We start from the raw sequence: 13,848 nt of genomic DNA on the forward strand, positions 1-13,848 counted from the left end.
GTGGCGATTGCAAGTGACTTCGTAATTTAGTTTCTTTTGTCTTGTCTTCACCACCTGGCTACTGTTGTAAAATGTTGAGAGATTCAAACAAAAAGAATAAATAAATAGAACAAAATAATAAAAAAAAAGACTTCAAGTGACGTCGCTAGCGGAAGTGCAAGTGTCTGAGAGTGCAAGCGCAAGTCTGCAGCCAGACCCTTTTGGAATTGGGACGCAGCAATGGATTCGCTTCAGGTGGCCTTTATTCACCCCCTGGTGCCCTGTGCGGCACGTTTTAATATGGATGCGCGCGCTTTATTTGACGACTTGTGGACTGTTCAACTGCAACATCCGCTGACTAGTTGCCAGGTTTTCACAAGAAAACCCACCCAAACGCTACTCAAAACTAGCCCAATCGCATTTCGAGGGGGTCCCCAGTTAAAAATCTCCCAAGGGGGGAAAATACATGTTTTTTGGCAGGGTTCCTCTGCTAAAATTCGCATTCCAGGGTTTAAATATCATGTTATTGGAGTCGTTTCAACCCGCGGACATAAAAAAACAACCTGCGGCATCAGTGTTAAAGTAGCCCAATTCCACGGGAAAACAGCGGACTTGGCAACACTGCCGCGGACTGCAGTGATAGAGCTTGGAATAGCCAGGACAATTTTTTATATAACTCCGACTGGATTCGTCTGAAAGAAGAAAGTCATATACACCTAGGATGCCTCGAGGAAGAGTAAAAACACAAGCTAATTTTCATTTTTGGGTGAACTAATCCTTTAAAATACATTCAAATAAAACAAATGTTATTTTAAGTTGTAATAATATTTCACAGTATTACTGTTTTTACTGTATTTTTGATCAAATCAATGCAGCCTTGGTAAGCATAAGAGACTTTCAAACCCTTTTTTTTTTTTTTATCTTACCAAACTTTTGAAAAATAGTGTATGTATATATAAAACTACTAATACATGTTATATAAGCAACAACATTTTTATAATATAACATAAAAGAAATAAATATTTATGATTATTTCAAGATTTTACAGATGTAGGCTTGCAATGTTTAAGCATGAGAGCAGAAAATCAACACAACAGAGAAGTCAACACAGCCTTGAACTAGATTACAAAGAGGGTTGCCAGATTTGACCCGGTTAGCTGTACCTGCAGCGTTGAAACAGGTCAAATCAACAGAACATGTAAAATTGCACATCTGTAAAAAGAAAACCCCCCACAATAAAGCAAAACTCTGTCCTCCTGTTTGCTTGTTCTTCGACTTCGGACAATCCAGTAAATGACAAAACACACTTTACCTCAAACCTCTCAACCTTCAGCTTAAACTGAAACCTAGAACAGACAGGTATTTACAAACCCGACAGCCAACAGTTACAGAAGTAGAAATAACATGAATGTGTTTACCTTGAAATCAATCAATCCAAACCCATCCGATACCATTTCAAGTCTTTAGTTGATTTCCTGACACTTTTCGAATAAATCAGTAAAACAACACCACACCTAAACTCCATTTATCAGTTTATTTCAAACAAAGTTATACGAATCGCAAGGTCTTGTGGTGAGCAGGAACCAGACAGTAAATGTTCCTCTTCAATAAAAAAAAAAAGAACTGCCCCTACAAAAGTGAAAGGGTAATTTATAACAATAATCATAATATTATCACAAACCTACAGAGCCACAGCGGCCCGAAAAGTGTGAGTGGGGAGGCGTACAGATAAAAGACTGGAAAAGAAAATAGAAAAAGAACCAGTCTGAAGTCTGACTCCAGGTGGAGCTCGTTCCTACAGAGCCAATCCGGATTCACACTGACGAACCAGACTGACTCCAGATCAGCTGTAGGGCCGAGCTGTGATCTGATATGTTAGCAGCAGGCCGATTATAAACAAGAGATATTGCACCAAGGAACCGAGTGCTTTTAAAAGAACAAAATAGATAATCACATTCAAGTTCAAAAAAAAAAAAACAGGAGATATGACCCTAGTGTGTGATCAATAAAGTGCCCTTTTAGGTACAGTGGTGTTAGAAGAAACAAGAAAAAACAAAGAAAGAAAAAGTTTATGTCCTGAAAGTCTACGAGACTTGCAGTGTTGAATCACAGCGCTTTTAAGATAGCTTCACTCTGTGTCGCTCTTTAATACTTCAAACAGATTTAACACGTACAATAAAAGTCCAATCGTGTCTTTCCCCCAAAACAAACTCATTTACAGTATTATGAACAGGTATAATCATAATAAAGATAAGAACAATACTTATTACAATTGAAGAAAACCCTCTCCGACAAACTCATGTCCGATGCATGTCGACGTTTTCCATCTTTGCTCTCAACCAAGAAGAAGAATAGCTTTATAATTACTACGTAATCATATTGAAACACAAGATACATGTTCATGCCAGTTTTCATAGCAATACAATAATCATGTTGATCATTTTTTTGTTTGTTTTTTCTTTTCTTTTTTAACCCACAATGATATGGATATTGAATTGAATATAGCCAGGCCACTAATGCATTTCCGATAATGTTGTTTAAAATAGTAAACCACATTGTTGGTACAAATAATCCGTTTACTCTGTAAGAATGATAATAACAGCGATAATAATAAACTATTAAAAACAATTCCCGTTGCTTCTTGGCGTTGCAAAAGAAGATAAAAAAATAATCCTCGACGAAGGAACGGGAAACTTGGCGTACTTTGCGGGATAAGGGAGGATGAGGATGTGTCCTTCATCCTGGCTGTGATTCCTAAGGTAATCTGGTGTTAGTAAGACCTGATAAGAGAGTTGCCTCTTCACTGAACTTATATTATGTTTGTGGAATTAATGGGATTGGTTGCGGTGGTATATCAAGGCCACGCCCACTCTGAGGCCACACCCAAATACTGAAGTTTCTTATTTACTATCAAAATAAAAGTCGTCACGGCCTCAGAGCTGGATTTTGAAATAAAACGTGTTATTAGAGAGCATGATTTGTGGGATTTGTGGGCTGTTTGGCATCAAAACGGGTTCACAGCCAATGTCGTTCCAGCTAGACAGATTACATGCATATACTGTGCTGACATCACACACCTGCGACTGCTGGGATCTGGCTGTACAATGGCAACTCAAGAGTGTGTATATGTGAGTATAGATGTGTGTGCGAGTGTGTTGTACATGTCTTTGCTCATCGGTTGCGTTAGGAGATCGCATGGATATAAAGGGATTTCTTTAGTCGACGCCCTCGAAGCCTTGGGCGTTTTCCACCGCCATCAGAAGCTTCTCTCGCAGGTCTTCAAATGACTCGTACGTCGGGAGGTCCAGGCGATTAAAGCTGCGTGGGAAGAAAACATAACGGAATCATTGAGATAAACTAAATGCAAACATTTACACTGTGTGCACAATTATTAGGCAAGTTGTATTTTTGAGGATTAATTTAGTTATTGTACAACTACAGTGCTCTTGGTCAATCCAAAATGTTAACAAACCCTCAAACCTGAACATTTAAGTAGTAAAAGTGAAGTTTTGGCGTTCTTAAGAGAATATCTACATGTACACCGTTATTAGGCAACTATTAGTGTGCAGAATTATTATGCAACTAAATGAAAAGCAAAGATCTCACTTGTTTATTTTCACCCTCGTTACACAAATACACATCACCTGATATGCATTAAATCCAATAAGCATTCAAGTTTATACAGCTTGGACTTGGAAATTATGGATAAAATGATGATATGGTCAAAATCATCACTTGCCTAATAATTGTGCACACAGTGTAGTTGTTTTTAAATTAAAAGAGAGTGACATCTTTTCAGAATATCCCCAAATAGTTTTTGGTATATTTTGGTATTTTCCCAAAACAAAACAAAACAAAAAAAACTATTAAAAAAATTAATAAAAAATATTGAAATTAAATAAATAGAAAAATAAAAAATAGAATAAAAATAAAATAAAATAAAGTCAAATAAAATAATGCCTTCTACGGGAGATGAACGGAAAATATATAGATGTGTTTGAGTAAATAAAGCAGTTAAATCCCACTAGGTCTTACCAGGTGTGAGCACGAGGGAGTTTGTCAGGTGTCCCCCACTGCTCGATAGTAAACAACTGCGGCCCATTGGAACCTGCAACAGATCACGTGACTCGTCAAGGACCAATCAGGAATGGAGTCTATTCATTATATAGGTCTCAAAGGGAAATGCTAAGATCTGAAAACAGATGAAGCTGCTACAAACATCTTATAGACTGTCTGCATTAAATGATACTACAATTGTACTACAACGCCAGTGACATTTTCTAAAAAACAAACAAACATACGTTTACAAAATAACACACACACACACACACACATATATATATATATACAGTGGGTACGGAAAGTATTCAGACCCCCTTAAATTTTTTATTATATTAGGCACAGTATTGCATTATTTACCGTAGAGTTCAGCAAAGCCGTTCATTGGCACTCTGGATGTTCCAGTGACGAACTGCAAAAGTCTAATCCGCTTTTCGGCATCCATTAACAAGACAGCCTGAGTTGAGATGTAGAGAGACATAGTTAATACCAATAACTTTCGTCTCTTTATACTACAGTAAGGAAAACATTTTCCAGAGAATAAGTTCTCAAAACAACCATGCCAGGGAACCAAGGTAGTTTTTCTCTTAAAATAAATACATTTAGAATTCTATTCAAATAATCATCAGTAGAAAACCTCCACTTACTCCACTTACAACTGGCACATTAAGATACGGTTGCTTGATTGCTAACAATGACTCATATTCTATATCTAAATGTATTAAAATTGATTTAATTCTGTATGACATTTTTTTGGTGTTTGGCATGTCCATCATATTTTTTATGGGGGAACAGGATCAGAAAATGCCACAAGCTGGACTTAAACCTGCACTGTTGGAGCCAGGGGTCAAAGTTTGGCCAGTAAACCCCTGCTAGCAGATGCCATAACTACACCATTCTGGGGGGAAAAATCATCTTTCTTCATGGACTGTTATTCAAAAATTAAATAAATATGAATAGGTCTATAGATGTTATGAACATCCTTGGATGTACAGCTCTGACCCGATAGATTAACTTCACAACTGAAGAAATTTGTGCCTAATTTCACATAGACTTCAAACCATTTTTCAAATATGACACATTTGCTGTATAAATGTACTGGAGAGTAAATCTGTATGTATTTACCTATGTGTGTGTAGAAAGAGCAAGTCTGGCTCCAGACTACTGATAAGACGTTCCTAATGCGTACCGTGACTCTTTCATCAGAGTAAACACTCGATGAGCCTCACATCAAACAGACTTTGATCGGTAACTTCCCGCGCAGTGCACTTGGCATGGGGTCAGACACACTTATGCATACAAAAGTTTGGACACACTTGACTAAATTAGTTCCTCATGATCTTTAAAATCTTTTGATCTAAAGGTTTGTTTAAATGCCTGAAATTAATTCTGAAGAAAAATATGCATTCATGACTTATTTACAAAACTAACATTCTATTTTTTTAATGCCTTAGTTTGAGGAGATCATTCCAGGATGCACCCATGAAGTTAAAATAAACATGAGATTGTTTAGATTTTTTTTTGTTTTCAGTCACTACATCTGTAATATTTCATAGTTCATATGGTTTTACTACTGCTATAAATGTGAAAAAATAGGAATAATAATTAATAAGTGTGTCCAAAATGTTTGCACACAAAAAACACAGGCCATGTGCTTCTCCATACCTTCCAGAACCACTGGATCACAGGGTGATTAGGACAGTAGCCGTTCTTATAGATGGTGTGCTGCCTCCAGTCATTGACGTCCACGTCTCCCAGACCACACATCAGCAGCTGGAGACAGAGAATACAGCACAATAAACACACTAACACACACAGACCAACATCACACCACAGCTACTCAACTTCAGAAAGCATTATATATATATATAAATAAACAATGTTTAGGGTCGATGGGAAGTCGTGGCCTAATGGTTAGAGAGTCGGACTCATAACCCAAAGGTTGCGGGTTCGAGTCTCGTACCGGCAGGGATTGTAGGTGGGGGGAGTGAATGTACAGCGAGCGCTCCCACCTTCAATACCACGACTGAGGTGCCCTTGAGCAAGGCACCGAACCCCCAAACTGCTCCCCGGGCGCCGCAGCAAAAAAAATGGCTGCCCACTGCTCCGGGTGCGTGTTCACGGTGTGTGTGTGTTCACTGCTGTGTGTGTGCACTTTGGATGGGATAAATGCAGAGCACTAATTCCTAGTATGGGTCACCATACTTGGCCACATGTCACGTCCCTTTCCTTTATAAGATTTTTTTTTAAATGTTTTTAAAGGACATCTCTTATGCTCACTAAGGGTGCTAAAAGGCTGGATAAAAAATAAAGACCGTAATATTGTGAAACTTTATTACAATTTTAAAAAAATTGTAAAAATGTTTTTAATAAATACATATATATATATATATTTTTTTTAACATTATTTCTGTAATGGCAAAGCTGAATTTTCAGTCTTCTACTATGATGATTTGGTACTCAATAATTATTATCAATATTACATTTTTGAAATTTGTGACAAAAAAGATTCATTTTTTAAAAGTTTTTTTGGCAATGTCTTTACTGTCACTTTTGAGTGTCCTTGCATAATAAAAGTAATTAAAATAAAAAATAATCATAAAAAAATAATTTAAAAAAATCATCCTGACCTTTAACTTTTTAACAGTTGTGTGTGTGTGTGTGTTTTTGAACAATACTATTGTATAATATGGTGTATAGCAGTGGTCGCCAACCCGTCGATCGCGATCGACTGGTAGATCTTTATCACTGTCCCAGTAGATCCCGAAAAAAAACAGTAAAATAAGTACAAAAATGCATTACATTGGGCTACTTTAACACTGCTGCCGCGGGTTGTTGTTCATGTCCGCGGGTTGAAGCGACCCCAATAACGTGATATTTAGTCCCTGGAATGTGAATTTTACTTGAAGATCCCCGCCGAAAAACGTGTATTTTACCCCCAGAATCCAATTTGCTAGTTAAAAAAAAAAGAAAGAAAAGAAAATCTGAATTCTGAATCAGCTATGATCGGCGCATCCCTAATTAAAATACTAAGTAAAAGGCCTCAAATTTGAAGTACAATCTGGGATGTCTTTTTCTATCAATTCTTCAATAGGTAGATCTTGTCTTTCATAAAGGCCGAGGTCAGGGATCTTGGGCCTAAAAAGGTTGGTGACCACTGGTGTATAGTATACAGTACCCGAAATGTTTTATGTACTGCTTGTGGCAATACAATTTTCTACAATACAATTTTCGTAAACTTAAAAGTACTTTATTTGATTTGATTTTCTTCTATATTTGGAGTCGATTCATTCAACAAAATACAGGCTTTTTTTTGCACTTTTTTTTTTATAATTCTATGAAAGTCTTGGACATGGAGGATTCAGTCTCCATGACAACGGCAGGCACGAGTAATGGGTATGTGGGAAGTTGTTACCTCCAGTTCGTTTTCGTCAAAAATCTTTATCAAGTCAATGGGAATGAGTTCAGTGAAGCCCTGTGAAACAGACATGTGAAACATGATCAAAACATTGCATGTCATTATAGCATATTGGCATGCAACAAGCGTGCACGATGAGTCCTCAAAAGTGAAGCCATAGCGTCTAGATCACCCCCAGGTGACTGGCTGCAGTATAGGTCATAACCCCCGCCCTCTCCATGTAATCTAATGGGATGTGAGACAAACTAAATAATCAAATTACACTTCAAATAAATTTTTTCCAAAGATGGTTTCCGTCATTTTAGGTAGTTCTTATCATGCAGATGTATGTCCAAGTGTTCGTTTTTCTTAACAAATTTGCTTTTAACTAGTTATTTGATGCTATAAAAACATCATCATGTGGTGTCATGATTGTGAGCTTGCGATTGGGTCTGCGGGAGTTTGGGCAGGACTTTGATACCGCGGCTGCACCTCACGACACTACTGTGCAGACTCTGGCTCCAAATTACGTCATTTTCACAAGATGACAGTGGCCATACTGAAAATGTTTTGGCTTCACTTTTCTATAGTGGAAGGAAGTGTCGTCCATCTTTTTTTTTACTGTCTATGGCAGGGGTCACCAGACTCGGTCCTGGAGGGCCGGTGTCCAACCCTAATTAAACACACCTGAACCAGCTAATCAAGCTCTTACTAGGTATACTTGAAACTTGCAGGCAGGTGTGTTGAGGCAAGTTGGAGCTAAACTCTGCAGGACACCGGCCCTCCAGGATCAAGTTTGGTGACCCCTGGTCTATGGCATGCAGCCATAAGGAATATCCAAACTTCTGCTACCACCTAGTGGCAATACATGGAACTACAGATAACTTTTTATTGTGTGGGGGATTTGATCATGTACCTCCAAAAAGGCGTTCATCTGTTTCTGAACCCGGTTCACAAACCGCCACTGAATCACCAGGCTGTGCAGAGCCAAAAAAAAAGATTTTGTTAGTATAAAATGCCATATGCAAGAATTTACAAATGGAGCAAGAGAGCAACTCACTCTATGTATTCTTTTTTGTTGTCATTGGTTACAACCATGTCTGATCCGCTTGGCTTCAAATCCACCTGATATGTCTATAAATATATATTTAAAAAAAACGAACAAAAATACCACAATAACATTTTTTTTCATTGAAAATGACTTACTTCAACAAAAACATATTTAGACACATAATGCTGTTACCTGTCCAAAGTTGTCCTCATCAATGCAGAACCGCAAGTCCAGTTCTGTGGGGTCGTTTTCCAGAATCCACTTGAGAGAGTTGTAGTATTCACTGTCCTACATGGTGTACATGAACATTAAACAGGAGTGAGAAAAATGAGAAAAGTATACATGTGCACAGACACACTAAATTCAGATCAATGCCTTCAAACAACATACTTCAATGAGAATTCTGTTTTATGACGTTTCTGCACTGTTCTGCTGTGGGTTATATCTTAAAATTGGTGTGCGTGTTGGTGTGTGTGTGTGTGTGTGTGTGTGAACGCACCACTGACTCCATATCATTCAGTGTGATCTGTTTGCCCAGCATCATTTTATAGAATGGTCGAATGAAGAAACCTGCAAAAACAAACAAGAAGAATAAATTTCTGTTAGTAACAGGGAACAGCAACTACAAATCAAATCCCAAAACAAACAAAAAAATAATTATAATAACATGATAATAATAAAAAAAGTGAACTATAAAAATAGAGAAAGTGTCACATGAAAATGCTTCAGATCAGCTCTTAAAAAACAGGTTTATGTACCGTCTAACAGCTTTCCGTGATACACAGCCATGCCAGCCACCCGACCGATGAACTTGAAGTATGAGAGGTGATCCTCATTACAGAGGCCAGAGTTTGGATTGATCTGAAGGGTGTAGTTATCTCTGCAGACAGACAGAAGGGAGACGTTAAATGAATGAATTATGATGCCAGCTCTGCTGCGTTCTCTAATGAGTGTCAGTGGAGGACATCTAACAACATAACAGACCAGCTCTGTAACACAAGAAGAAATGCTTGCTTTCTTTCAGAACAACAATACAGACAGAAAGACATAGATATATACTGACAGAGACAGATAAATGTATATACAGACAGGCAGATATATAGACAGAGAGACAGACATGTAAATATATAGATAGACAGATATATACATAGATAGACATGAAGACAAGACAGATGAACAAATAAAGACAGAAAAAATCTGACAGATTGATATACAGACAGACAGATAAAATATATATAATAAACCGATTATAAAACAAAAATAAAAAATAAGGGAAAAAACAGAAAACACAAAAAAATGGAGATGCCTGCTCACAGCTAAATAATGTCACAACTACAAAACGCCATTAAAAGTGAAAATCAATATATTGTTTTCTGTGAAGGAGTAAACAGGATGATTTTCGCATCATTTTGAACCAAAAACTCTAGGCTATAAGATCCAGTTCTCAAAAGTCTTGTGAACAAATGTTCTGTATGTTTTATGGCCTTATTTCAATGACTTAAAAATTTTAGTTTTTCACTAACCACGCATAAACGTTGCTTTCTCAAAAACACAATCATGTATTGTACTTTTGGACTTTAGCCATTCATATGTTTATAAGCAACTGAAAAAAACACAAATGTCAGGGCATGTCAAAACTTCTTCAGGCCCCCAAAACACCCATGGACCCCAGAGGGTTAAGAACTTTAAAGACAGGCAAAATGCCAGTTAGCTAGTCTGATCTCTGGGATGGGATGAGCACTAAAAGGAGATGCAGATACGAGGCGAGAAGTGGAGGTGGGAGGTTCAGGATTTACGTGTCAGTTCGAGCAAATCTGCCAAAGAAGCTCAAACTCGACAAAACTGTAGTGGACAAACACTTGGACACTTACGTGGCCGAGTACTCAAACAGCCCATAATAAGGGTTAAACATCTCCTTGGAGAGCAGGAAGAACCATTCTCTGGCCACGCCCCCATAGTCCAGGCCTTTCTCCGATTCAAACTCGATCCACAGACGGGCCTTCAGACTGTCGGGTTTCTTCAGGGACATGATTCGTCTGTACGACTCCTCAAAGATGTTATTCCTGTGCAGCTTCATCTCGAAACGGTTTGGAATATCTGCCTGTGGGAGAGAGAGAGAGAGAGAGAGATAAATAACAGAGTTGCATTCATGAAATCTGGATGAATAAAATCACAGAATAATAAACTGAAGATCACGAAAGCAACCCCGACAGGCGGGCCTTCAGACTGTCGGGTTTCTTCAGGGACATGATTCGTCTGTACGACTCCTCAAAGATGTTATTCCTGTGCAGCTTCATCTCGAAACGGTTTGGAATATCTGCCTGTGGGAGAGAGAGAGAGAGAGAGATAAATAACAGAGTTGCATTCATGAAAAGGGGGATGCAATAAACGGATCAAAGTTTTTTTGGTGTCTGAGGAGGAGAAGAGGAATTTTACAAGCCTTTATAAGCCTCACATTTTTATTGCTATTTGGTACAAATTAAATTTACAGAAAACCTTAAGTTTCAATGTGTAAACAAACTTTCAATGTGGTGGTTCTACATAAATCAGTGTACACACCACTAGAGGTCGTTTGTGAATGTGTGGAGCTGACAAACAGAACAGGTGTATATCGACCACGGCAGCAGACTCAGCAGTGCTTGAACACACCTGTGTTGTGACGGACACTGAGGACACGTCCGAGTTTAATGATGCATGAGAAAAATGATCTCACAACTTATGTTACCTTTAACATCTAAATAGTTACTGATCACACAGCACAGAATAAAGTTACTGAGACAAAACAACAAATAGGAACTTGAGAGCATATCTGTGAATGGAGCCTGCATTACTGTATGTGTAAAACAGAAGGCAGGTGGATTACAGACAGCAAAACTATGCTGCATTCCAAGGCACCTCATTTTGGTCACATTGTAAAGCAGCGTAAAATAATTTCAAACACCAAAATTGAATAAAAGCATCTGCCAAATGCATAAATGTAATTAATTAAAATGTAGCTTTCTACCCACTATTACAGTATGTTTAGAGTGACGTAAAGACCATCAAAATATTTTAAAAAGTCTTATTGTTAAAAACTATTGTTATCAATTGCATAAAACAGTCATTTCTGACTAGACCATATAAAGCAAAATGAAATGTAATTTGATAATATAAATTTTTGTTTGTCTTAAATGCTACTGTTCAAAAGTTTGGGGTTAGAAAGATTTTTAAAAAAAAGAAATTATTACTTTTATTCAGCAAGGATACACAACTGTTTTTTAACAATGATTAAATTGAGAAATTCACAGAATAATAAACTGAAGATCACGATTAGCTACAAGCTTTGAGTGTCACACTAACATCTAGACTTAATAGTAAGGTTTGAAACAATCACAGCACTAAACGGCTGCGTTTCTGTCGTGTGAAGAACAATTTAACACCCAATGGAAAAAAAAAAAAAAGAAAACGCTCTTCACTCCCCGACAAGGATTTCACACGGAATAAATTAGAGTGTCTAGGAATACAGTACGTGACAAGTCTGCCAAATGCATAAATGTAATTAATTAAAATGTAGCTTTCTACCCACTATTACAGTATGTTTAGAGTGACGTAAAGACCATCAAAATATTTTAAAAAGTCTTATTGTTAAAAACTATTGTTATCAATTGCATAAAACAGTCATTTCTGACTAGACCATATAAAGCAAAATGAAATGTAATTTGATAATATAAATTTTTGTTTGTCTTAAATGCTACTGTTCAAAAGTTTGGGGTTCGAAAGATTTAAAAAAAAAGAAATTACTACTTTTATTCAGCAAGGATACACAACTGTTTTTTAACAATGATTAAATTGAGAAATGTTTCTTGAGCTCCAAATCATCATATTATAATGATGTCTGAAGGATCATGTGACACTGAAGACTGGAGTAATGATGCTGAAAATTCAGCTTTGCATCATAAGAATCAATTACATTTTAAAATATATTCAAACTTATATTTAAGTTGTAATACTATTTCACAAAATTACAGTTTATTTCGTGACAAGAAAGAGCTCACTGTAATGTCTCTTAAAACGCTTCATTTCTTACCGGCTTCTTTAACTTCTTTCTGAAGTAATCATACTTCTGCTTGAATTCTCTGGAATATGGCACCGCCTAAAAGAAGACAAATAAACAATTGAATACATAAATATAACATAAGGATAACAGCAAATACCAACGGACAAGCAAGAAAACAAACATGAGTTTGGAAATTATTCGAAATGTTTTCAAAAGAACATCTGATATATATTATATAGTATATTTGTATAAATATCACAAAAACACATTCTGGTCAGGCCATATTTCAAATGAGTATTTTGAAAATGAATTTGAGTGAATGAATGAATGAATTTTTTTAAATGCATAAACATTTAGAATGAAAATGGCCTCTATTTTAATGATGCTGAAAATTCAGCTTTGCATCATAAGAATCAATTACATTTTAAAATATATTCAAACTTATATTTAAGTTGTAATACTATTTCACAAAATTACAGTTTATTTTTGATCAAATAAAGGCGGCCTTGGAAAGCAGAAGAGACTTTAAAAAAAACATTTTAAAAACTTACAGACTCCAAACTTTTGAATGATAGTTTATGTATATTTTTTTTTACATTTTTTAAGGATTTAGAATTTTGGTTAAACTGGTGATCAACTGCTAAATTGGTTTGAATAATAAAAAAAAATGAATAGTAAAATAAAATAAAATATCTTAAATAAAAATAATAAATAAAAATATCTTTATTTGTGTTCCAAAGATGAACGGAGGTCTTACGGGTTTGGAACGACATGAGGGTGAGTAATTAATGACAGAGAATTTTTTTAAATGCATAAACATTTAGAATGAAAATGGCCTCTATTTTTCATTGTGACATAGCTTTTTTGGAATTTTACTGTATTGTAAAAAAAAAAAAAAAAAAAGTTATTTTTATGTTGTAATACTGTACCTCTAATTTAATCTGTTTTTTAAAAATAGATTATTTAACATTTTTAACTGTATTGCAATAAAACTGCTAAATTGCAGTAATGAGGATCATTGTGATAAATGCATATTATTTATTATTACTACTACTGCTAAAAATAATCGCACAACAAAAATTAAAACAAAAAATTTGCCATTAAAATTTTGTCTCAAAATATTTTGAAAAAGTCTTTTCTTCCCCTACTTCTGACAAATCTCCTTGTATTCTGTACCAATTTTTTTTTATATGTGACCCTGGAGCACAAAACCAGTCTTAAGTAGCTGGGGTATATTTGTAGCAATAGCCAAAACTACATTGTATGGGTCAAAATTATTGATTTTTCTTTTATGCCAAAAATCATTAGGATATTAAGTAAAGAAAG

The 13,848-nt window shown here is 36.1% G+C and overlaps 1 protein-coding gene across 1 annotated transcript in view; it reads right to left on the minus strand.

The window, feature by feature from the left end:
- Positions 1–1,499: 1,499 nt before the first annotated feature.
- Positions 1,500–13,848, minus strand: part of nedd4l (NEDD4 like E3 ubiquitin protein ligase) — a 79,889-nt gene continuing 67,540 nt past the window's right edge. Inside the window, exons 20-31 of the mRNA XM_016551918.1 lie at positions 12,553–12,618; positions 10,358–10,587; positions 9,245–9,366; positions 8,986–9,056; positions 8,679–8,774; positions 8,496–8,569; positions 8,352–8,412; positions 7,454–7,513; positions 5,704–5,811; positions 4,399–4,495; positions 4,015–4,087; positions 1,500–3,297 (exon numbers count right to left, since the gene is read on the minus strand). Of these exons, the coding sequence (XP_016407404.1) occupies positions 3,195–3,297; positions 4,015–4,087; positions 4,399–4,495; positions 5,704–5,811; positions 7,454–7,513; positions 8,352–8,412; positions 8,496–8,569; positions 8,679–8,774; positions 8,986–9,056; positions 9,245–9,366; positions 10,358–10,587; positions 12,553–12,618 (1,161 nt within the window). The 3' untranslated portion in view covers positions 1,500–3,194. The remainder of the gene's footprint in view (positions 3,298–4,014; positions 4,088–4,398; positions 4,496–5,703; positions 5,812–7,453; positions 7,514–8,351; positions 8,413–8,495; positions 8,570–8,678; positions 8,775–8,985; positions 9,057–9,244; positions 9,367–10,357; positions 10,588–12,552; positions 12,619–13,848) is intronic.

The sequence above is a fragment of the Sinocyclocheilus rhinocerous genome, unplaced genomic scaffold (genome assembly GCF_001515625.1).
Source record: "Sinocyclocheilus rhinocerous isolate Xijiao unplaced genomic scaffold, SAMN03320098_v1.1 scaffold585, whole genome shotgun sequence".
Lineage (NCBI taxonomy): Eukaryota > Metazoa > Chordata > Actinopteri > Cypriniformes > Cyprinidae > Sinocyclocheilus > Sinocyclocheilus rhinocerous.